Here is a 27,418-nt window from a genome sequence, read left to right on the forward strand (position 1 = left end):
TAATAGAGCCAGCATTTTTCATTTCCATTCCCTGCCCATGGCAAGGCTTAAAAAAAGATAGAGAAGTGAAAAATGCTTCTAAGTTTATTGTTGTATCTATTAAGCAGAGAAAACACTGAGTAAATAGCCCAAAGAACTTGGATTGTTTTGTAATGATTGATTGACTGCTATTGAAACGTTTTTGAAGGTTATTTTTACATACAGTTTCTATGTTTACCAACAGTGAATGCTCCCTTACTGTCAATGATGATGTTCTTTCAGAGATGGAGGGCAACTTCTTTGGAGACAGATCTTCAGCTTGATCACACAAAAACAGTTTCAACACAGCACTATTCAATTAGTACTTTCACTTGTCATTACCCATTGATCTACGCATTTGGATGTTTGACCTCAAATCCTATTTGTTTTCCACATTGACCCATTGGTCTTTTGCGGTAAATGGGAGATTTACACTGTAATGATATCTGCATTTTGTTATCTGCAGGTGGTCCATACCCCAGACATGGCAGATAATGAGAATTTGGTATAATAACTTGCCAAGGTCATCAGGGTTTTATAACCCATCCAGTTAAGTTTGGTCTAGTATACAATCTTCTTCACTGAGGGAGTCTTGAGATAGTGCAGGAATACATTAAAACCATCTTTGGAATACAACAAATTTTATTCTCTGTTTTCAAACATAATTTCGTCAAAGAAATATTCAGAAATAAACAAAAAGACTGAATTAGATGGAAGAACTGCATTAACCTTAAACTTACAGAAAAAGCTGATTTAAACAGAATTTGGTAAACATTTAGGAGGCTAAACATTAATAACTATAGTATAGTGTTTCAAACTGTATCCAATTCACTACAAATGCAGACAGAGCCTTCAAAACAAACCTGAAGCCAGAAGCAAATGGGGCATTTCTACTAAACTAGATGACACGCCCTGCACGTCAAAATGGTGACAGAAGTTTAATGTCATTTCTGATTCTCCAGAATCAACCAGGATATTTAAGCATTCTAAGATGAAGAATGTTGGTTACCTAACCTCTGTGGACAGCTGATTTTCATGCTATTTAGAAATCTTGTTGAATTCCAAAACAACAAATACTTTATCTTACTTTGGAGGATGTGGAGTCACATTCTTGACAGATCCAACCATAGCCAGTTTGTTTTGGAGACTTCTTCAGTGGTGGGTCGAGACAGCCAAAGTGGTAACAGAGACTACATTCATCACATCTAAGCAGAAAAATAAATTTCACATAAAATTAGATTTATGATTCAAAGGATTAAATCTACATATTATGTAACAGAAGGCTGAATGAAACTATTGGCTCTTGTCCAGTTGGTTGCACAATCAACATCGTGGAGTGGAGACAGAAAATAACAGGTTTATAAAACTATAACAGCCATCAATATCCCCTTCCCTCCAATGGCACGATGGCTCAGTAGTTAGTATTGCTGCCTCACAATGCCAGGGACCCGGGCTCGATTCCAACCTTGGGCAACAGTCTGTGTGAAGTTTGCGCATTCTCCCTGTGTCTGCATGGGTTTCCTCTGAGTGGTCCGGTTTCCTCCCATGGTCCAAAGATGTGCAGGTTAGGTAGACTGGCCATGCTAAATTGCCCATAGTATGTGTAGGTTAGCTGTGGGAAATGCAGGGTTACAGGGATAGGGATGGGCTTGGGTAGTAGGCTGTTTGGATGGTCATTGTAGACTTGATTGGCCCAATGGCTTGCTTCCACACTGAAAGGCTGCCCTTCCCTATCTTGAGTCCATCCTTGCCAATGAAATCTCCAAGGTAAAGAGCCTGAGTCAATTCCTACTTCAAGTATCTGGAATGTGGATAACTGCTTCATCTTTAATGAACACCAAATCAATTCTGGAAATATTTAGCTGATCAGACAACTGTGGAGAAACAATGAATATTTCAGATGGGTGACATTTCACCAGCTCTGACCAAAAGTTAGTTACCTGAAAAGTTAACTCTCCACAGATGCAGCTTGAATGCTTCCAATCTGTACAACTTTTATTTCAGATTTTCAGCATTCACAGTATTTGGTTTTAGGTTAAATCAATTTTCTTTAGTCTTCTAAAGGAACTCAGCTCACATTAAAAGTTTACACACAAGAAAAACCTAACGAGTCAGTAAAATGGAGATCAGACTGATTGCATTAAATCATTACCTCTAAGATGCAAAAATAATGCTGGACCATTGTGCCATATTATGTAAACATGGACTGAATTTCAGAGTATGGTGATTTTAAATACACTATTTGCTTATTTTCTTTAAAACTATTCATTTGCCATTTCATATATTTAAATGTATATTAAAGGGTTCATACTATTCTAGGTATTGTTAACCCAACTGTTGTTTTGAATGAACAGAGTAGCTAACTAATAAATCTTTCAATAACATACATCTGACACTATGTGTCAATAATGTAAGCCTGACAGATTCCAAGGAAACGGCATTCAGAGTAAACAAATAGAAATGCCACAGATTGCAAGCATCACCAATTATCTTCTATTGCAACGTTTCATAACGAACATAATCTGCACCATTGGAACAGAGCAATAAATGAACAAAAGCAATATAGGAACAACATTCAGCCTGTCAAGTCTGGTTTGCCATAGAACTCTCACATTAACCTGGAACTAAATTAAAACAAATCAACCCCTTAATATTACCATATAGAAAACCACCTTGGCAAGGCCTAGCAAAAAAATGATGGATCCGTGACCTACATAGGCCACATTCTAATTTCAAATTTGAAACAGCTAATATCGCTTTATCAATCTACTTGTCCTAAAATAATGTCTTTAAACATACTACATGAATACCAGCATAGAAAGGTATAACTTTTTTTTATATGTTAAAGAATCACTGCAGTGACCTGAGCAGATTTACTTTCCCAACATGTGTAACAGCTCATGTATTCATTCTTCTTAAGCTAAATCGCACTGCACAGAAATTATGTTTTAATTAAAAACATTTTCAAGAACTGACATTATTTTCCATTTGATAAACTCTGGAGGCATTAGGTAAAGTCACCATAGCCCTACCAGTCCAAAGGGTTGTGCTCTCATTCGAGAGATAGACAACTGGTGGTGGTTTAGCCCGAGGGTCATCATGCTAATCTCAGCCAGTGCAGGAAATGAATTAACGCTGTTAGCAACACAAACTGGTTGTTTAGGCCAACTAGCTAATTGACCCCTTGGTGCTTTGAACTGCTCATAACTATTTCTATTTTTAAAAACCTTCAGAATTAAACTTGATGCAAAACAGAATATACTCAAATAACACTTTTCTACTCTAAATGGATAGTTTAATACAGCAATGTTAATCTTTGTGATTGAATTAGCTGCATATTGAAAACTGCAGAGAAAGATGAAATTTGTCTATCTTCTGTATATAAAATTATACCTATACTCTTCATATATTTAAGTGACCTTAATACTACCAATTCACTTTACTCTTCTGATTACTATTTCTTGTCTAGGCCAATAGAAAATTATTTCAGAACAAACACTATGTTATATGTTTATACCAATTGATAATTTTGATTTTGCAAAACAATCAGGCAACAAATGATTGGTAGCAAATCAATCACATCTTACTTCATAAAAACCATGACACCAAATTCCCCATCATTAGTTATTACACAGTTTCATCAGCTGGCCTGCAAAATAAGAGTGAAATTTGGGGGGAAAGATACTGATTCTGTTAGGACTAAGAACCTACTGAGCATGTCCATGAAATACATGTCAAATTAGCTTATTCATGTGAAAGAAACAAAAGCTGACCAACTGTGAAAGGAAATGGTTTTCCATTATTCATTGATTAAAAATCACAGCCTCAATTGAATGTGTGAATAAGATCTTCCCAAAATTTTAATATGGAAATATGTAGAAATATGGTGGCATTATGGTAATGTCACTGGGCTAGTAATCGAGAGGCCCAGACTAATATGCTGGAGAGATGGGGTCAAGCCACTCAGATCAGGGATCACCATCTTCTTCAGCAGTCCCTTGGGAGCAAGGATGACTTCCACTCTAGAACTGTAGATTCTGAACTGACCAAATAGCTCAATGCTGGACTCGCACATCCAGACACAGATGGGGATGAGGGGAAGATTCATAAGGCATGTGGGTAGGATGCTCAGGATCTGCATGATCTTTCTGCTGTCTGCACTTTGACTCTACCTGGCCCTGTCAGAGAGGCTGGAAATGGGTGGCACTGCCGATACTACATCTTTCCAGCTTGGGCAGTCCAGGGCAAGAGATTCTCATACATGAGCATTTGCCATGACACAGCTTGGATTGGGAAGTTTGTTTTGACAGTCTTCTGTCACGCATATGAACTTTGTAGCCTGTCCAACACAGCAGATTGACCCTAATCAGTGCCTCGATGCTGGACAAAAGTTAAAAATCACACAATACCAGGTTATAGTCTAACAGGTTTATTTGGAAGTACAAACTTACACAGCGCTGCTCCTTCGTCGGGTAGCTAGTGGGGCAGGATCATAGGACACAGAATTTATAATAAAAGATCAAAGATGCAAAGTATTGAACAAACCCAAATGCTGTTAAATCTTTAATCACTTAGAATGGGGATGCAGGTTTTGTGTGATTAATATGTAAATCCTAGAACTTCTTTCAAGTCACAGCTGAGATAACTTAAGTTTTATTTAAAAAAAGGGTGACATTTCAGCTCATTGCCCACATTAGTTTTTCCAGAAAGGTGGTTTGCAAGTTTTGTAAATTAATCATGCTGTCCATTGGCTCACCATGGACTGTGTTTGCTCATGCTGCACATCATGAAGGAGGCCATTTAATAAGGCTCCTTCTTTCATTGACCCTAAGCCAAGCTCTGAATCATTATCGATGCCTTCACTGAAGTATGCCTACTGCAGCTTGATGATAGAGGCTGGGACGATCTTGGATTTGTACTGTAGTCAACATTGTTCGAAAGTTTCTCACATATCCTATTGATAAGCTCTATTTCAGTGGGCAGTTTCACAGATATGTAGAGGTGTGCCAAAGTAGATAAAGGAGGATGTTGATGCAATGACACAGTCTTGCTTGAGAAAGCTTGCACTTGTATTGGGTTTGTGTTGATTTGCTGTTGAGGATTATGATTCGCAGGGTGTCATGCAGCAGGTAGAGAGCAATGATAAATTTCTGCAGGCTGCCAAGTTTTCTTGCTTTTCATGTTTATACTCCATGTTTCCAATTTAAGGCTTTTGCTTTTGCATCCACTTTTGATATTTGTTCTTTCCGACAATGGCCTCAGTTTGATCATCAGAACTTATATTCATGAGACAAACTGTCAATGCAACAGTCTATTCGTCATTGTTGTGTTACATTTTATTATGAGGTCCTTGCTTTCTCATGACTTTCTATAACTACTTTAGAATCTGCAAATGTGATCTATATCAAGAAAATTTGAAGACTGGACCCAAACAATCTGATCCCCATGCTGCTAATCATTTTCTCATCCTTAGCAATAATCTTTTTTGGGCTTCCACACCTTTAAGCCTCTCCACTTAAAATAAACCATGATTCCCTGATTGAAACTTGTTTCCAGTGGCATTACATTACACTTTATGGTTTATCAAAATCTTTAAGGCTTTAGTTTCAAATAAAACCTTTCAGCCTCGAGCAGCATATTCAAATGCTCAAAACAGGCAGACTTTATTTGATTGCCATTCCAATGTGACGCCTAATCATTTATTACTGATAGAACATGAGAATTTGTAACAAAAATTACTTAATATGGACTACATTCTCTGACCATTTGCAGTGATTTATTAACATGTACAGTCCATGCTATTGCACAAGATAATGTATAATTTCAGCAGATTAGCCAAACTGTACGAACCATCTTGTCTATTATTATGCAGTTTCCTTTACACATGCCATTGCTAAAGGGGCTTTCTATTGCTTTTATAATAATCATATTAAAATTTGCACACATTCCTCAAAGTTTATTGTTAGCAAATTCACTCCTTGTGATTAGTAAGAATTTTTGCTGGTGATATACAAGCTTTGAGAGGAGTTAATTAGTGGCTTATTTAGTTTGGATATCTAAAGTTCAGTCATTGTTCCTCAAACATACCTTGTATGCACTGGAAGCTGTTCAATGCAGAGTCTCAAACACAAATTTTTATTTCTGAGATCTGGTTTATCTTTTCATTTAGTAATTGTACAAAATGCAGAGGAATGGGATTGTGGGAGATATAGCAGTTTGGATCAGTAATTGGCTTGCTGAAAGACAGAGGATGGTGGTTCATGGGGAATGTTCATCCTGGAGTCCAGTTACCAGTGGTGTACTGCAAGGGTCAGTGTTGGGCCCACTGCTGTTTGTCATTTTTATAAACAATCGGGATGAGGGCGTAGAAGGGTGGGTTAGTAAATTTGCGGACGACAGTAAGGTCGGTGGACTTGTGGATAGTGACAAAGGATGTTGTAGGTTACAGAGAGACATAGATAAGCTGCAGAGCTGGGCTGAGAGGTGGCAAATAGAGTTTAATGCGGACAAGCGTGAAGTGATTCTCTTTAGTCGGAGTAACTGGAATGCAAAGTACTGGGCTAATAGTAAGATTCTTGGTAGTGTAGATGAGCAGAGAGATCTCGGTGTCCAGGTACACAGATCCTTGAAAGTTGCCACCCAGGTTGACAGAGTTGTTAAGAAGGCATACAGTGCTTTAGCTTTTATTAATAGAGGGATCGGGTTCCGGAACCATGAGGTTGTGCTACAGCTATACAAAACTCTAGTGCGGCCGCACTTGGAGTTTTGTGTACAGTTCTGATCACTGCACTATAAGAAGGATGTGGAAACTTTGGAAAGGGTGCAGAGGAGATTTACTAGGATGTTGCTTGGTATGGAGGGAAGGTCTTACGAGGGAAGGCTGAGGGATTTGAGGCTGTTTTCGTTAGAGAGAAGGTTAAGAGGTGACTTAAGAGAGACATATAAGATAATCAGAGGGTTAGATAGGGTGGACAGGGAGAGCCTTTTTCCAAGAATGGTGACGGTGAGCATGAGGGGGCATAGCTTTAAATTGAGGGTGATATTTCTTTACTCAGAGAGTAGTAAGGGTATGGAATGCTTTGCCTACAATGGTAGTAAATTCGCCAACTTTAAGTACATTTAAGTCGTTAAAGTGGACAAGCATAAGGACGTACATGGAATAATGTAAGTTAGATGGGCTTCAGATTGGTATGACAGGTCGGCACAACATCAAGGGCCAAAGGGCGTGTACTGCACTGTAATGTTTTATGTTCTATGTTCTATAATTAAGTAAATATTCCAGAAATTTAAGAAAAGTTAAGTTTTATGGCATCCCAAAATTGTGATGTACAAGATCTAAAATAAAAATCAGCTTGTTAATGAGTAACTAGTTTAATCCAGTTTTTTAAAAGCTCGAGTCAGTTATTTTCTGGAAGTAGAAAAAGAGGCTTCCTTAGTGCTATTTTGGTTACAGTTTATAAATTGGGAGTTTGATGAGTATAAGGGAGTTCTCCTGTTCCCTTCTTTTAGCCTTCTGTAGTTGGTTCTTAATTTGGCTGGGGAATGAAGGGGAAGAAGCTGATTGTTGAGTACTGGTATATTTTCTACAATTCTAATTTAACAAATGGCTTTTAAAGTTATAGGGTGACATGTCAGCTCGGCCAAGCACATCTGTGGTGCATGTGAAGCTATGGACACACTGTGTCTTGGATGAATGCATCAACAGGAGGTGAACTGGATTCACAGGCATGAGTTCTATCTGGGAGTTACATTTGTGCATCATGAGGAAGAGGACTATGTGGTAGGTTTAGGGAGGTGGTCAAACCACAAGTTAGAAACACACAGGCAGTGAGAGAATGGCTGAGTGCCAGGTAATTCAAGAAAACTAGTCAGGCAGCACAGGAGTGTCCGGAGTCTTTTGCTTGCTAATCTGTGTACTATTTTGGATACTGGTGAGGGTGGGGGTGGTGATGATGGTCCTCAGGAGGATGCAACCCGATTGAAGATGTTGACACCACAGTGGTTCAGCTGTCCTGGAAGGTGAGGGTGGGGAAAGAATGGAAGAGCAATAGCAATAAAGCATTTCATAGCCAGGGAATCAGACAGGTGTTTCTGCGGCCATTAACACAACTCCAGGACAATATATTGCCTCCTTGACGCCAGAAAGGATGTTTTGGCAAGGCTGCAGGTGATCAACCACAGTGATAACAATGTGGAGCACAATCAGAGTAACTGGGAATGGGACTGAGCTCCTAAAAGTGAGATTTAGGGATCGAGGCGAAAGATTGAAAGGCAGGCCCTCTAAAGCAGCAGCCTTGGGATTATTCACAGTTTACATACTAATGAGCAAAAAGAAAAATGGAGAACTGAACAATTGAACAAGTGGCTGGAAAGCTGGTGTGGAAGAGCATCAGATTTGTGGGGCTTTGGGACTGGTTCTGGGAAATGTGGGACCTGTACAGAAATAAGGACAGCTACAGTGCTTGGAATGTATTACAAATTCTAAATAGTGGTGACAGTGTTGGAGGAAAAATACAGAGGCAAATTTCAGAATACATAGAAAGTCAGGCAATAATAGTTAGGGATTTCCAACTACCCAAATATGAACTGGGATACCAAAAGTGTATAAGGCTCAAGGAACACAAAATACTTAATGTATTCAAGAGAGCTTTTTTAGCTAGCATGTAGCAAGTCCAATGAGGAGGGCCTCAATTCTAGATTTAGTTTTAGGAAACAAAGGGTGACAAATGGAAAAGTAGCAATGGGTGACCATTTTTTAAGATAGTGATCGTGATACATTGATTTAGTATAATTAGTGACAGGGATAAAGATAGAAGAGTAAACATTCTAAATTGAGGGGAAGGCAAACTTTGTAAAGCTGAGAGAAGACCTGACTGAATTATAGCTACTCAATCAGTATAAACATTCAAAAGCAACATTATATGAGCACAATGCAGGAATGTACCCATAGAGGAAAAAGATGGTACTGCCAAACCTAGAGCCCCCTCTTCATCCAGGGTAACATAAATCAGAAAAGAGAGCTATAACAATGTCAAAGAAATACTAAGGAAGCTTAGAGTGAAAAAAGGAAATTGGAAAGCAAACTTAGAATATGAAAAAATATTAGCTGGTAAAATTAAGGAAAATTCAAAGATGTTACCTTAGTACACTAGGAGGAGACGATGACTAAGAATGGGTTGGGTCTATCAGACATACATGGTAACTTGCACATGGATGTACATAATGAGAGCAAGTGTGTCATTATGAATACCTCATTTCTGTCCTCACAAAAGAGAAGGATGATACAGGAATTCTAGATAGAGGATCAAATCTTTCACTAAAATAAGCATAGTGAGAAGGGAACTACCAGAGGGGCTGTCCTTTTGAAGATGGGTAAAGCACCAGGGCCAGATGAATTACATTATAGATTGTTAAAGTCAGGCAGGGAGGAAATAGTTGATGCTCTGAAGACCACTTTGCATTCCTTATAAGATACTGTAGGATAGAAGGTCTGCAAATGTATCTTTTTCAAAAAGGTGGTGAAGGGTAGGGCAAATAACTTTAGGCTTGCTAGTCTGATCTCAGGTCGTGAGCTAATTGTTAGAATCAATATGGAGATATAAGATGACATGTTACTTGGGAAGACATAGATTAATCAGGTAGAGTCAGCAAGGTTTTAAGGAACAGTTGTGTTTTACTAACTTAACCAAATTGTTTTAAGGGGCTAACAAGTAGAATTGATGAGGATAGTGCAGTAGAGATTGTTGACTTTGATTTTAGTAAGGCATTTGACAACATGTCATAGGGAAGCTGGCTAGAAAAATTAAAGCCTATGGGATGCCGGAAAATGTGACAAGTTGGATTCAAGATTAGAACAGTGACAAGAAACAAAAGGATGATCTTCAGCAGATGTTTTTGTAAATAGAAAGCAGTGGTCTTCCACAGGTCTCAATGTTGGGTCCCTTGCCATCAGTGGTGTATAATCATGGTTTAAAAGTGGCAGACATAATTGGCAAATTTGTAGGTAACACAAAAATTGCCCAGGTAATTGTCAATGTAGAAAATGGGTGCTGACTGCAGAATTATATCGTTTTTTTTGATTGAGAATAAAGTTGGCAAATGGAATTTAATCTGGAGGAGTGTGACATTATGCATTTGAAAAGAGCGAAAAAAAAACAAGGGACTACATAACAAATGGAAAGGTATTGAAAGATGGGGAGAAAGTGAGAGACACGGGGTGCATGTTCACAGGTCTGTAAAGATAGCGGACAAATTGGTAAAGGCAACATATGGGATTCTTTCCTTCAATGGGTGAGGTACAGAATACAAAAGCAGGTGTGATGTTGGAACTATAGGCATTCATTAGGCCACAGCTGGAATTGTGTATACAGTTGTAGTCATATTACAGGAAGAAGATCATTGCTCCAGAGAGTAAAGACGAGATTTACAAAAATGCTGCCATGGTTTGAAAATTGCTGCTATGAGGAAAGATCAGAAAGGCTCTATCCATGCTAATAAAATAACAGATTCTAGCTAGCGAGATTTGAGAAGATTTGTAGCTCAGGTTGAGGTTCTGAATGGAGGTTTGCTCGCTGAGCTGGAAGGTTAATTTTCAGACGTTTCATCACCATACTAAGTAACATCTTCAGTGAGCCTCCGGACGAAGCACTGATGTTTCCTGCTTTCTATTTATATGTTTGGGTTTCTTTGGAGCTACAGCAAAGACTAAAACACCTAGTAGAAGACTCACTTCACTACATTCACTCCAGATTCTATGGACTACCTAAAGTGCACAAACCAGACATCCCACTCAGACCCATAGTATCACTACCAGGGACACCATCACACAAACTGGCTAAAGAACTACAGCAGAAACTGAAACACCTGATCAGCGGATCCAGACACTCTATACAATCAACACAGGAATTCTTGGACATCATCAGAAATATACACATAGACAAGGAAGAAACCATGGTCTCATTCGACGTAACGGCACTGTTCACCTCTATTGACAAAGCCCTAGCCAGAGAAACAATAGCCAACCTGCTGAACAGACATAACAGACAACAGGACGTTGAACCCATCAACAAAGACGGCATACTTAAACTACTGGACTTGTGCCTCACAACACACTTCACATTCAACAACCAGATATACGAACAAATCAACGGAACACCCATGGGCTCACCAATCTTGGGACTCATAGCTGAAGCAGTAATGCAAAGGTTAGAACAAACAGTCTTACCACAGATTCAACCCAAACTCTGGGTCAGATACGTTGATGACACCTTTGTAATCATTAAAAACACGGATATAGAGAAAACACACCGGATCATCAACTCCACACTCACAGGAATCCGATTCACGAGAGAGGAAGAAAAGGACAACCAACTCCCATTCCTAGACGTGAGGGTACAGAGAACACCAAACGGAGAATTCACCACTAAGGTACACAGGAAAGCCACACACACAGACCAAGTCCTGAACTATGAAAGCAACCACCCCAATACACACAAACAAAGTTGCAACAAGACACTATTCAAAAGGGCCACAACACACTACATCACACCAGAACTGCAAAAAGAGGAAGAGGAACACCTGTACAAGGTATTCGACAAAAACGGATATCCTCGCAATTTCATCAGCAGATCCCAAGGGAAAGACAACGGAACGAGGACATGCCGCAACCCAAAGGACTAGCCACACTACCATACATCAAGAACATCTCTGAACTGACAGCCAGACTACTGCGACCACTAGAACTTATAACAGCACACAAACCAACAGGCACTCTCAGACAACAACTCACCAGAACGAAGGACCCGATACCCAGCATGAGCAAAACTAATGTAGTGTACAAAATCCCATGCAAGGACTGCACAAAACACTATACAGGACAAACAGGAAGACAGCTAACAATCCGCATACACGAACATCTACTAGCCACGAAACGACACGACCAGCTATCCCTAGTAGCCACACACGCAGACGACAAACAACATGAATTTGACTGGGACAACACTACCATTATAGGGCAAGCGAAACAAAGAACAGCCAGGGAATTCCTAGAGGCATGGCACTCATCCACAAACACATAGACCTGGACCCAATATACCGGCCACTACAGCGGACAGCTGAAACTGACAACCGGAGGCGGCAGGGACAGGCCACTATAAATGCCGGAGAAAACACCACAGAAGCGCTTCACGGGAGGCTCCCAAGCACTGAGGATGTCACCTAGACAGGGGACGAAACGTTTGCAACAAAAACTTCCAGCTCGACGAACAGAACCACAGCAACATTCACTCCACCCAAGAATTCCTGAGGATCAAAGACACTAAGACAGGAGAGGATGAAATAATGTTCTCCTTTGATGTAACAGCCCTGTTCACATTAATCAACATCAACCTGGTCAAGGAAACACTGACTACACTATTAGAAGACCCAAAGGCACACACACCAGACGTCACCAACTTCATCAGCAAGGACAGTACCGTCAAGCTAGTGGACCTATGCCTTACCACCTACTTCATCCTCAACAACAAAACCTACAGACAAACCAACAGAACACCCATGGGATCTCCGATAGCAGGGTTCTTAGCGGAGGCAGTAATACAGAGACTTGAACAAACAGCTCTGCCAACCATCCAACCCAAAGTTTGGGTCCGCTACGTGGATGACACCTTTGTCATCACTAAATTAAAAAAATTAGAGGAGACCTTCAAAACCACCAATAATACCCTAACAGGCATAAAATTCATTAAAGAGGAGGAAAACAACAACAACAAACTGCCATTCCTAGATGTCACAGTACAGCAAACAGCCAATGGGGAACTTCAAACCAGCATCTCCAGGAAATCAACACATATGGACCAAATATTGAACTACAGAAACAATCGTCCCAACATCCACATCAGGACATTACTTCAACGAACCACTACACACTGCAGCACAGAGGAACTACGCAGAGGAGGAAAATCACCTATACAGTGTATTCAAAAAGAATGGATACCTAATGAACACAGTCCGCCGATTTCTCAGTGACAAATCCAAACTAACAGACAAAATGCATCTAGAAGCCCTAGCAACTTTCCTCTATATCAAAGACATCTCAGAAATGGCTGCCAGACTACCCAAACCCCTTGGTATCATGGTAGCCCACAAATCCACCAGCACACTAAAATAGCAGCTAATGAACTTGAAAGATCTTATAGACAACACTAATGTCATTTACAAAATACTGTGCAACTGTAACAAACACTACATTGGACAAACAGGCAGAAAACTAGCCACCAGTATACATGAACATCAACTAGCCACAAAACGTCATCACCTTCTCTCACTAGTATCCTTACATACGTATGAAGGAGGCCACCACTTTGACTGGGACAACACATCCATCCTAGGACAAGCCAGAAGCATGGCATTCCAACTGGGTGTGTGGGGGGGGGGGGGGGGGAGGGGGGAGAGGTAGTTGAATTCAATAAGAATCTGAAATTATAACCTGGCCTAATTGTTCAAGGGCAGCACGGTGGCTCAGTGGTTAGCACTGCTGCCTCGCAGCACCAGGGACACGGGTTTGATTCCTGCCTCGGGCAAGTGTCATTTTGCAGTTTGCACATTCCCTCCCTCTGAGTGGGTTTCCTCCAGGTGCTGCAGTTTCTTCCCACTGTCACAAAGATGTGCAGGTCAGGTTAACTGGCCATGCTAAATTGCCCATAGTGTAAGGTGCATTAGTCAGCTGTAAGTGTAGGGAAATGGATCTGGGTGGGTTACTCTTCAGAGGGTTGGTGTGGATTTGTCGAACCAAATGGCCAGTTTCCACACTGTTAGGGAATCTAATCGTACAGGGCTTTGGTGAGATCACACCTGAAAGGTTGTGCGCTGTTCTGGTCTCCTTATCTGAGGAAGGACGTTCTGGCTACGGACGGAATGCACAGAAGTTTATCAGACTGATTCCTGGGATTGTACGACTGACTATGAGGAGAGAGATGAAGAGTTTAGAAGAATGAGGGTGGGTGGGAATCTCAGAAACCTATATAATTTGAACAGGACTAGACACGGTAAACGCAGGAATGCTGCTCCCAATGACAGGAGAATTCATAATCAAGGGTCACAGTTTAAGGGTATAGAGTAGGACATTTAAGACTGATATGAAAAGAAATTTCTTCATCCAGAGAATGGTGAGCCTGTGGAATTATAGCTCTCTGTCACAGAATGCGATTGAAGCCAAAATATTGAGTGTTTTCAAGAAGTTGGATATAGTTCTGAGGGCTAGAGGGATCAAAGAATATGGGGAGAAAGCAGGAATAGGGTAATGAGTTGGATGATTAGCCATGATCAAATTGAATTGTGTAGTGGGCTCAAAGGACTGACTAGCCTACTCTTATTTTCTATCCTTTAAACATCTCACCAAAAATAAGTGTTGATATGCTGAGCATAGAAATAATTTCACTATTCATTTCACGTTCCTTCATTCCTTGATTATGTTTTAACTGTAGCAAAACCGTCACAAAAAGGTATAATGGATTACAGCTCTAATACATCTTCCAAATCTGTGCCAGGTTACCCCATTAGGAACAGTTTGAAGCTACATTTTCCCCTCTGCCATGGCAGCAGTAAGACACAAATATTGACCCTATGATTACTAAGGGGGAAAAAATGGCAAAGCTTATTTACTCAATATGTCTCTCAAACGTATTGGTATAAAAATTCATATTAAGGTGATGAAGATATAATATTAGGGGACTTCAATCAACTCAAGAGATGTCAGCCTTACCAATAGCATGAGTAAACTCAGACACAAGTCTTCTTTCAAATTCCACTGAAGACACAAGTACATTATCCAGACTGACTACTCACTACAGTGTTGAAGCAATGCTATATTGTCAGGTACACAACATTTTTGAATTAAATATTAAACTGGCCCATGTGCCCTCTCAGTTGGATGCTCAAAGATTCCAAGGAACTGTTTTTTTTAAAGGGAAGTAGAAAGGTTTGCCTGGTGTCTTGTCAAAGGCAGGATGAGTGCACACAGAGTTCAACAAGCTGTCTTGGATTGGGAATTTGATCGAGGTAGGGAAAAAAGATCTGAATGCTTTAAACAATGTGGTACTAAGACATACCCCCCGAATATGTCAATGCACAGATTTGTATCTGAAACCTTGGAAATTCCTCCAAAAATGGCACGTACTTTTATGAGAATAAATGTGAACTACTGGCATAAGTGTGGCCAGCTGACAAATTGAAATGTTAGAAGAATCCAATGAAAAAGTTATCATCTTAAATTCCCTCACAAAATCAAGCTGTATTGCCTTCATGATCTCTTAATCTGGTCCGGTTATAAGGCAAACAAACATGAGATGTGGGGTGAAAAATTGAAGCTGTGACTAAGAAAAAGATATGATTTCATTGAGGCTGTTTAGAGAAGGTTCATTAGAATGATCCCTGGTGTGGAGAGATTGTCAGTTGATAGAGGTTAAACAAGTTGAGACTCCATATACTGAAGTTTAGAAGAATGATGCTTAAGGAGCTTGACAGGGTAAATGCTGAGAGGATGTTTGAAAGGGTATGATTAATCACTCCATATTAATTATGTATTTCTGATCCCTCTTCAATTTAATATCCTTTTTATAGCAGAGTGATCAGAACTGTACACAGTAATCCAAAAATGGCCTCACCAATATTCTGTACAACCTCAACATGACATCACAACTGCTATACTGAAGGGGCTGACCAATGGAAGCAAATGAGCTAAACACTTTCTTAATCACTCTCTCTAATTGTATCACAACTTTGCGAGAACTATGCACCTGAATCCCTTGTCTCTCTGTTCAACATCATTACCCAGGGCGCTACAATTAACTGTACAAGTCATGCCCTTGTTCGCTGTACCAAAACGCAATGCCTCGCATTTATCCAAATTAAACTTCATTGCTACTCCTCAAACCATTGGCTCAAACCATTAAATCCCTTTGTGAACTTAGATAACATTCTTCACTGTCCACTATACCACTCATATTGGTGTCATCTGCAAACTTACTAACCATTCCTCTTAAATTCTAATCAAACAACAGTGGACCCAACACCAATTCTTGCAGAATATCGCTAGTTTCAAGCCTCCAGTCTGAAAACCAACAGGATCACATTCCTTACCTACATATGCCATTAATTTCAATGAGTATCACAACGTCTTGCTAGTCACTCTCCTTCAGAAGGATTCCCTGCAGTGTTCTAATAGAATAGTATAAGATTCTAACAAGACTTGATAGACTAGATACAGGTAGGATGTTTCCACTCGTTGGTGAATCTAGAATTAGGGCTGATAGTCTCAGGATGCGGATAGGCCAGAAAGAACTGAGATTAGGGAACAATTCTGTACTCAGTGGATGGTCTACCTGTGGCATTCACTACTGCAGAAGGCTGTGAAGCTGGGTCACTGAGTAGGTTCAAGAAAGAGATTGATACATTTTCAGGATATTAAAGACATCAAGGGATATGGAGAAAATGCAGGAATACAATATTGAGAGAGAGGATTATCTGTGATTATGTTCAGTGGCAAATCAGGCTAAGGGCCAAATGGTACAAACCATCTTGGAGCCAGACTAACAGCTCTCCTAACTAAACAATACCCTGTCAGTACTGCCCTTCCTTTCCTCTTCCACCCTGTTGGTACAGGAGGGCCATACACAGTGCTACAGGCTTGGCTCTTGCTGAAATCCTCCATAATATATTGCCTTCATGTATATGCAGGTTGGAAAACTAACTGTTGAATGGATCTCTAAAGACTCTTGCCTTATGTTCCCGTTTCCCTTGTATGGTCTGACAGTCACCTATTCTCCATCTTACCTACTTGCTTGTAACTTGTAGTTACGTCACCTCTCCGCATGTGGTATCCATGTAGTTTTCTTCCTTGAAGATGTACCTCAGTGACTCCAGTGAAACCTAGAGCTCAAGCTCATGGAATGGTGACACTTCCTACCCATGGATTGGTCTGGGTCATGGGAGGTGTTAACAATTCCCCACGTCACATGACAGATCACTAGGATGAATACGGAAGCAGGATTTGCAGAGACATGGATAGCACATGAAACAATACTTTTCATTATATTTTGGTATGTGAGACAATAATAAATCATCTCAAATGGTAACATGACAAACAGAGTAAATGAAGTTAAAAATCACACAACACCAGGTTATAATAAAACAGGTTTAATTGAAAGCACACTAACTTTCGGAGTGCCGCTCCTTCATCAGATGATTCCAAAAGCTAGTGTGCTTCCAATTAAACCTGTTGGACTATAACCTGCTGTTGTGTGATTTTTAACTTTGTACACCCCAGTCCAACACCTGCACCTCCAAATCAAGAGTAAATGAAGGTCTTGTAAATATAACAGTAAGTTAGTACTGAGTATCATGTTCTCTCTTATTCGCAATACTCCAAGTCAAACTAACTTTAGTATAAACCGGCCAAAAGCATGAGACATACTAAATGGGCTCAAAACAAATAACATTTGATAAACAGATGATTCCTGAGTATTGACATAGCCCAGGCGCAGATGTGTGATGCAATGGCAATTTTTATTTAGTCACCTACTGGCATATCATGCTGCAGGGTGCATGCTAATACAAGGCATGCTGGGACCTGGAACTGTCCTGAAGCCCCCATCCCATTATTGCATAATTCTGGAAGATATTGACCTTTGTGAGCATGACGAAGCTGAACATGATATTAAAGATAAGAGAAAGAACTTGCAGATTCTTCAGTGCAGTGTGGAAGCCTTTCGTGATAATAAGTGAGCCTATTTTTCTACACAAGATCAGAAGATCCACCATACAAACACTTAAAAAGGAATGTAAATAGATGGTTAACACACAAAGTCCAGTTGAAATGCAACGAAAAGTTAAACAATATGAATGATCGAAGTCACCGAAAGCACTTGCAAATTATTTTGCTATCCACTGGCCCCACCTACTTTGTATGATGTGCAATACTCCACAACTCCATTAATCACCAACAATTACAGTATAGCTCAAACAGCCATATATTCCACCAATATCCATTCTCCCCATGCACACATCACTGCAAATATCTCTCAGCTTTCACATGCTTCCAGATATTAGAAGCACAACACTCATATACATTTCACCACACTCACTGGTACTCTTCCCTTTCTCTCGCAGGAAATGGTGACAGGAAAGAGCAATGAATTCATGCAGTGGCAGTCATGTAAGGCCACTGCAAATGTTGTCACTGAAACCATCTAGATTGTTTGTACTTTATGCACTTTCTGAAAACTTGTTTAGCTCTCACTCAGCAAATTACTATTACTATCCACAGCTGACCAAAGATTTCTTGCTTTCCACCTATGTTTATTTACTTCACCTCAACTGTCTCCCTTTGCATTTATATTTTCAAATATTCACAACTGCCACCTGGTCAGGCAATGCAACTAGACAATGAAGGCAAGAACTCGAGCATAGTTGAGCAAAAACACTGCCATCCGATGCATCATTCACAGCCATTAACTCAGTTACTGGGACTCTGCATACTTTTATACAGTAATATAAAGACACAATAAACTCATGACAAGAAATCTCTCAACAGCAGGCTACAGTGCAGTTATGGGAAAAAATAGCAGGTATGCCAGCTCATTGTACAGCCATGTTCAGCTGAAAAGCACTCATAAGGACTTCATGGGCAGCATACAGAAATGCTTAACTCATTGGCAAGCTCGACAAAGAACTGTCAAGGATAAAGAGCTAGTCTAACTTCAGAACAATTCAGTATTACATATAAAGCTTGAAGCAGTGGCTAACTCAATGACAGCACTTGCAGACCGAACAGGGATGCCTGATTATTGGATTTGCTGTGAAGTCTTGGAAGTGACATTGGTTCCATGATGCACAAGGTCAATGTACTCTCTTAGGATGACATTTTAAATGCTTGCACTGTCGCACTCCTTGGTGTTGTCTCAGCCTAGATTGCTGCTGTCAATGCTGACAGTACAGTTCAAAATCGGGTTTTCAAAGTGTAGAATTGCTCAAGGCCATCTTGCAGTTCTAATGAATTCCACTATACATGCTGCAGCTAATAGAGCAGCACTGGATATGAATGCTCGGACAATAACTACAGGATGCTCACCAGGGGAGCACTAAAGAGCAGACTTAATTATTTTATGTAATATTGGAAGTACTTGGATAAAACTGTTTTACTAAAGGATTTTTTTGGCAATGACTTTTACAGCAGTATTTTGGCCAACAGCATGCTATGAAATTCTGTCTATACACTTCATGCTTCTTCTACATGTGTGACATGTAAAATTCAGGTGGCATTGGATCCACCAGACATCCAAGACATCGAAGTATGAGGGGATAGCAAACGTCAAACAACATGTGGCTCATTCGGAGCAGCAACTCTTTTCATTGCACACCATACAAGAAGGAGACTTCTGGAACAGGCAGACCAGAGGATGGTCACTCCACTTCGCAAAAGGTAGACAAGGAGGAGTTTGGAGACAACAGTGCATTGGGTGACCATTCGTGGAAAGGAAAAGAGTCCGCAGGCCCAGGACACCTTGGAGCTGTCTAACAGGTATGAAATTTTGGATGCCTATTTAGTGATCAAAATGACTGAATTGGGGATGGATGACATGAGAGAAAACGACAATACACTACTGGGGCTACTCTGGGAAACGACAGGGAGGCTGGTAGGCAGATTACAAAGTACTGGGCAACTTGATAGCTCGAAGGATAGACAGTCGAGTTTGCAGCTGAGATCATGAGTTCTACATGATCTGTTGCCTCCTGGGTGTAAGGTTTCAGAACATTTGGGAACAGCTGAAATAAACTTCTGGAAAGGGAAGTTAGACAATGAGTGGTTGTAGTTCATGTAGAAACCAATAACGTATGGAGGGACAGCTTGGAGATCTTGCAGGATTAGTTTCAGGAGTTAAGGGAAAAGGCTGAAATACAGGCTTGACATCCAGGATAGCAATCTCAGAAACACCACCTGTGCCATGAGCTTCACATTTAGGTAAATACAGATCAGGGAGGTAAATGTGCAGCTTGAGGGACAGTATAGAAGAGAGGTGCTTGGATTTCTAGGATGTTAGGATCACTTAGGAAAGGAGAAAGCTCTTCAGAAAAATGGGCTTCAGCTAAGTAAAAATGGAACTATCCTCCTGGCTAAGAAGATAAACAGTATAATGCACGTGAATTTAAACAGGATTAACTAATGGACCTAGTTTGGAAGTACCAACGAGGGCATAAGCGAGATGACGGGGAACAGGAAAAGGAAATAAGGCACCTTCCGAAGGGCAAGAAAGAGATAAGAGACAGGGTTAAATAGTACGTATGTAAATGTACATACTATAGTGAACAATATGGGGGAACTGGATGCAGAAACTTCTCTAGAGGGCAGAAACGTGGCTCAAAGGAGAAGAGGACTAGATACTTTACATCCCAAATTGTAAGGCTTTAGTAGGAATAGGGCTGGTGAAAACAGAGCTGGTGTAATAGACTTGGTTAAAGATAGTATCATAACTCTTGAATGAGATGCAGTTACTGAATTAGAATTATATGGTTGGAAGTGAGAAATAGGAATGGAGCGATGACCTTTTTGGTATTTATTATAGATGTCCAAATAATGGGGAGGAAGTAGAAGACAGCATTTGTAGGCAGATTAGAGAAACCTGCAGGACAGATAGGGTCGTGATATTTGGTGAATTCAGTTACCTCAGGTAGACTGGGAAAAGGTAGACTATGAAGCGAGGAAGGGGAGAAATTTCTGCAATGTGTTCAGGAAAATTTTCTGGAACAGGACATTTCCAACCTTACCAGGGAGGAATCTGTGCTGGGTCTGGTCCTACGGAATCAGATAGTCTAAGTGGAGAACAGAGTGATGGAACATTTGAGCAATATTGCTCATAATATAAGTTTAACATTAAATTGGAAAAAGATAAAACCCAGCCAATGATTAAGAACCTAGACTGGAAAAAGGGAGGATTTTAGGTATCTAAAATTTGAACTGGAGCTTGTTGATTGAAAGTACTTTCTGGTGGATAATATAGTGGATGAAAAATTGAAGACTTTTAAATGAGATGAAAGGGGTGTATGTTGGGTACATGCCACGAGAAATTAATATGGGGTAACTGAAGCTAGAATCCCATGGATTATCAAGGACATTGGTGAGAAAATAAGGGAGAAAAAAAAAAAAGGCATATGATGCAGACCAGAATAATAACAGCAATAGAAATCAGGAACTGTATCTCAAATTCAGGAGAGAGGCTAAGGTTGGAATAAGTAAGAGCTAAGGGGAAGCATGAGAAAAAGATGGCAGGTTGCGCTAAAACATATTCAATAGTAAAATGGTCTTCAAACATATTCAGAGTTAAATATTAGTGAAGGATAGCAAGGAATCCATAAGAAACAAGCTGGGTAAGCTGATCACTGAAGCGAACGGTACGGCAGACGTACTGAGTACTTTGCTTGTCTTTACCAAATTAAAAGATGCTGACAACGACCTAGTTGAAAACGCAAGTGTTGAGCAACTGAACAGTATAATGATAGAAGAGATGCTAAAAAGATTATCAGCACTTCAGGTAGAGAAGTCTCCAGGCCTGGATGGATGCATACTAGATTGTTGAGATAAGCAAGGTGCAAGTTTTGAAGCCATTGACAAACTTTCCAGGGGTGAGAGGAGGAGAAATTTCTTTGCTCACAGAGTTGTTAGGATTGGGAATGTCCTGCCTGACAGAGTGGTGGAGGTGGATTCCATAAGAGATTTCAAAAAAGAACTGGATATATATTTGAAAGTGATTAATTTAGAGAGCTACCGAGATAGGGCTGGAGAATGGGGACTAGTTGGATAGATATTTTGGGAGCTGGAATAGACAGAATGGATTAAATGGCCTCCTTTTGTAATGTAAATTCCATGATTCTGAGCTTGTTACTGAAGGTGAATTTAAACAGGATTAACTAATGGACCTAGTTTGGAAGTACCAACGAGGGCATAAGCCAGATGACGGGGAACAAGAAAAGGAAAAGGAAATAAGGCACCTTCCGAAGGGCAAGAAAGAGATAAGAGACAGGGTTAAATAGTACGTTGTGTTGTGTCCTGATGATTAACAGATTGCGGAGACCACCATGGATTACAAAGCATTTTTTGGCAAGTGTTAGTCGGTTGCCCCAAATGATCCAAGTAGCAGAAACATTATTTATATACACCTTGTTTAATGATTTGCTACAAATTCCAGATCACAACATGGCTCTCACTATCTGAACACTGACTGACTATGAGACAGTGATCACCATCAATAATGTCATCAACGGAGGAGGAGTCACTGTCATAAGCAATCACTTTTGGTTCAATGTGGTATATTTTAGATGGCAAGAGTAACTGACAATCTCAGGTTTCTCACAAACTTCACACTTGAAGTGAAACCCTTTACAGACTATACACATCTCCACATTAAAATATGTTATCTCTACATAGCTGCTAGCCCATGAGCCATCAGGAAAGTTCATAATCCTAGAAAATCCCTTTGCTTGCTCTGCTTATGTTATCGCTGAGAGGAAAAATAATGGAGTTTTCTGACTATGTATTCAAGGCCTTAGTGACTCCATGATGCAGCACAACCTATTAAGAAATTTTGACGTTGTCAACCAGTCCAGCATGGAAGGACCCTGGCGTGTAAAGATTGACAGCCACGATGACCTTGATAGTCACTGCAGCATCATCATTATCCTGCTGTGCGGTTGCAGGTCTAACTGGAGAAGATGGCAGAGCTCAGTGATCTCTTCCTTGGTGAAGCATAGCCACCATTGACTATATTCCTGGATAAGGTCGAGATGGGTGTTAGAGGGTGGGTGAAGCAATTTTGTTGATTCTAAGACAGGCTAAGCTTTTTTGCTTTAAGGCCAACTCCATACCATCCTCCATACCATACCAAAAGGGAGAAAAAAATTACAGCAAGGAAGCAATAAAGCTAATGATAATTAAGTCTGGCAGGAATGGACCAAACCTACAAATTTAGAAGTGCACCAGACGATTTGAGAATCTGCAAAAAATAGTACAAAGACAGCGCTAAAAGCTCCGAATCTGGATGTATATAGTATTTGTAATAATTTTTTTTTAAATCACAAATATAAATAAGTGCACATGTGATCTAATAGCCATTACAGAGATGTGCTGCATGGCAACCAAGGCTGGAACTTGAATAATCAGGGTAACAACATTTCTGAAAGATGGAAAGCTAGGAAAAGGTGAGGTAGTTCTGTTGATTAAGGGTGACATTTGTACAATAATGACAGATGATCTCAGTTCCAAAGATCAGGTTATGGAACTATCTTAGTTGGAGATAAGAAAAAGCAAAGGAAACAAATCACTGGCATAAATAGTTGATGGAACCCTATATTTTTAGTTATACTTTTGGATAGGCTATACAGGAAGAAATAAATGAGACTAAAAGAAATTACCACAATAATCACAGACAATTTTAAGAGGCATATTGATTGGATGAATCACAATGGCAGGCAAAAGGAGGATGAAAGATAAGTTCACAATGTTTTCAACACAATTTCTCAAAGCACTACAGCCTAGAACCAATAAAACAAAGAACTGTGGATGCTGGAAAACTGAAGCAGAAACAGAAATTCTTGGAGAATCGCAACAGGTTTGGCATCTATGGAGACAAAGCAGAGAATTCAGACCTTCGATTCTGAAGAAGAGTCACAGGACTCAATGTTAACTCTGTTTTCTCTCTGCAGATATGGCAGACTTACTGAATTTCTCCAGGAATTTCTGTCTGTGCTTCAGAGAACAGGCTGTCCTAGGAGTAGTAATGTGTGATGAGCCAGGATAAATTTATGAACTCATAACAAATGAGTCTCTAGGTAGCAATGATTATGAAAAGCTTGAATTTCTTATAAATTTAGAGGTTGGGAGTTAGGGATCTAAGACTAGTGTTTTAAACTTCATGGTAATTGCTAGTATAGTTATAGCTGGGCACTGAGAAAATCTTCATGCAATATGCAGAATCAACATAGTTATAGGAATGTGAAAGTGTTTGACTAATTTATTAGAGTTTTTGAGAAAGTATCAAACAAAATGAATACAGAGAGACCTTTTGAAAATTGGATAATTGGTTTTACCTAAAAGGCATTTGATAGGGTTTTACCTAAAAGTCATTACACAAAGTCAGAGTTCAGTGTATGGGCAACATACTAGGTTCAATAGAGGACTGATTAGTTAACAGGAAGCAGTGATAGGGATAAGGGGGGTCATTTTTGAGTTGACAAGCTGTGTGTATGAAAGTGCCACACTGGTTCATCAATGGCATTGTCTCCATCTTAAGTTCAGAAGTAGGGATGTTTACTGTTGGCTTTACAATGTTTTCCATGACTTGTGACCCCTCAGACACTGAAACTGTTCATGCTTATATGTAGCAATATGTGGTTGACATGCTTTGGACTAACAAGTGGCAAGTAACGTTAATGCCACTCAATGCCATGTCCACTTCCAACAAGAGAATCTAACCATCACCTCTTGACATTCAATGGCACTATAATTACTGAATCCTCCACTAGCTACATCCTTAAGATTACCATGATGAGCAAGTGAACTGTACTAGCAATTTAAATAGAGTTCCAAAGAAACACTAACTTTTTGTCTCTCCACACATGTAGCCCAACCAGCTGAGTTTCTCTCGCACTTGTTGTTTTTATTTAAATACTATGGTGATAAGAGCATATCAGAAGCTCGGACTTCTGTGGCAAGTAACTCATGCTTTGAGTCCCCAGTGCCTGTCCATCACCTACAGGCACAGATATATCTTGTGACAGTAGATTGTTGAAGATATGGTCAAGTGTATTTTTCATTTTTGTTTGTCTTTCACCACTTCTTGCAAATGCAGGCAAGGAACTGTATCGTTTAGGACTCTATCTTCTCCTTCAATAGTGGTGCTACTGACCCCCTTTTGGCAATGGAAATTGAGATCCCCCACTAAGGGTACATTTTGTGCCCTTCTTGCACTCATGTGGGGTTCAACATGGAGGAGTATAGTTTCATCTGCTGAAGGGAGTTGGTAGATGACAATCAACAACGGAGAACAGAGTCCTTCAGTAGCAGTATATCTACTACCTTTCACATTCATTTTCTTCACCACTGATGCATAGTAGCAACAGTGTATACCATTTACATGATAGTAACTCACCAAGGTCCTGACATTAGTTTCTAAATCGCAAACCTCTATCAGCTGAATGACAAAAGTAGATGCATCGGAAAGCCATCAAATGCAAGTGCCCCTTCAAGTCACATACATCATCCTGACTTGGAACTATGGCAAACTTTGTTTTAACGGCACGTTGTGAACCGGCAGTCTCAATAAACCGGCAAAAATTGTATATCTCATAAACCAGACATTTATCATATTATCATGACCTTTGAGTAGTCAGTTGAGGTTGTCATTGAGAAGGCTTTCTGCTGTAAGTTTTATTTAAGGCAAGGTGCATTATTATTTAAATGATTTATGCTGTAAATAAAGTATAACAGTGATGTGCATATCCACTGCATTACACTTCTATGACTTAGTGCATGGTTTTGCATTGATTACATGGACCTCTTGATCAACTAGAATAGTCAAGTGTACACTCATGGTCCCATAAGTGCCAGTTAATTTTTAAAAATTGCTGTATACTCCCATTCCTTCAGCCATCGAGCCAAAATTCTGAAACTCGTCCCCAAATAGCATTGCAGACATGCTGCATCATAGAGTGCAGTGGTTCATCAAGGCAGCTCAAAATTACCTTCAGAGGGCTATTATGGATGGACAATAATTATAGTCAGTGACGGCAATATCCCATGATGAATAAAGTAAAAAATGTTCTTGCTAAAGAAAGAAATGAGGGCTGATTTTATTGAAACATACAATATCCTGAGGGAAACATGGATGTTGAAAGGGTGCTTCCCCATGAGTTGGAGATAAGATCTTGGGAACACTGTTTGAAAATAAAGGATCTCACAATTAGGAGGAATGAGCAAATTTATCTCAAAGTCATTAATCTGCAGATTTCCCTTCCACAGACAGTAATGGTGTTTGAGATCATTAAATGTTTTTAAGACTGAGTTTGAAAACTTTTTGATTGCTAAGAGATTCAAAGGTTATAGTTGGCAAGTAGGAAAATAGAGTGAGTCATGATCAGATTGGATTTACTTTTATTAAATGGTGGAGCAGGCTTGAGGACAAAATAGAGTTGAAAAATGTGGTGCTGGAAAAACACAGCAGACCAGGCAGCATCCGAGGAGCAGGAGAATCGACATTTCGGGCATAAGCCCTTCTTCAGGGAAAAATAACTTACATCTACTCCTAGTTTATGTTATTATATGAATATTTGACTTACTCTTGAATATCTGTGAATGCTAACAACGATTTTTCTTCATTTAAACTGCTAGTTGATAGGAATTAAGATAACAGACACTGTTACCTAATATTCTAGTGAAGAAACGTTAAAGATAGAGAATAAAAAATGAGTGAGCAAACATCTGGTCTTGCACTTTCAATGCTGATTCAAATCTTACTCAAACTTGAAAATAATGTAACAATAAGAGACAAGAGTTTGGGGGAGCTTGAACGTCAATATTTTTGTTGAACGTAGAGCAGAATACAAAAAAACACTAAAGGATAATGCATCACTGCTATTATATTGGGAGAAAATCAGAGAAACCTTATTGTCTTAACCCTTTACCGCCAGTTATTTTAACTGAAATCAACAAATGCTGGCGATCACAGTCAGACAGCATCCATGGAAAGAGATTTATTTTAAACGGTTTATTTGAATATAACCTTATTAAAATACTATACGTTTCAGAGATCTCAGAACAGGACATCAGTTAGAACGTAGAACATACAACATAGAACAGTACAGCACAGAACAGGCCCGTCAGCCCACGATATTGTGCCGACCATTGATCCTCATGTATGCACCCTCAAATTTCTGTGAACATATGCATGTCCAGCAGTCTCTTAAATGTCCTCAATGACCTTGCTTCCACAACTGCTGCTGGCAACGCATTCCATGCTCTCACAACTCTCTGTGTAAAGAACACATGCCTCTGACATCCCCTCTATACTCTCCTCCAACTAGCTTAAAACTATGACCCCTCGTGTTAGCCATTTCTGCCCTGGGAAATAGTCTCTGGCTAGCGACTCTATCTATGCCTCTCATTATCTTGTATACCTCAATTAGGTCCCCTCTCCTCCTCCTTTTCTCCAATGAAAAAAGTCCAAGCTCAGTCAACCTCTCTTCATAAGATAAGCCCTCCAGTCCAGGCAGTATCCTGGTAAACCTCCTCTGAACCCTCTCCAAAGCATCCACATCATTCCTATAATAGGGCGACCAGAACTGGACGACGTATTCCAAG

General features: G+C 39.9%; 1 protein-coding gene across 10 annotated transcripts in view; it reads right to left on the reverse strand.

Annotated features, from left to right (window-relative positions):
- phf14 (PHD finger protein 14) overlaps positions 1–27,418 on the reverse strand; it is a 303,155-nt gene that overhangs the window by 103,457 nt on the left and 172,280 nt on the right. For all 10 annotated transcript variants that reach the window (XR_006311668.2, XR_015757178.1, XR_015757177.1 and 7 more), the window contains exon 17: positions 1,106–1,223. Coding sequence is in view for 5 of the 10 variants with exons in the window: in XM_043689855.2 (XP_043545790.2) it covers positions 1,106–1,223 (118 nt within the window). In the remaining 5 variants the exon portion in view is untranslated. The remainder of the gene's footprint in view (positions 1–1,105; positions 1,224–27,418) is intronic.

Source organism: Chiloscyllium plagiosum, unplaced genomic scaffold (assembly GCF_037043375.1).
Source record: "Chiloscyllium plagiosum isolate Xiang-an unplaced genomic scaffold, Cpla_swu_hap1 HiC_scaffold_5, whole genome shotgun sequence".
Taxonomy (NCBI): domain Eukaryota; kingdom Metazoa; phylum Chordata; class Chondrichthyes; order Orectolobiformes; family Hemiscylliidae; genus Chiloscyllium; species Chiloscyllium plagiosum.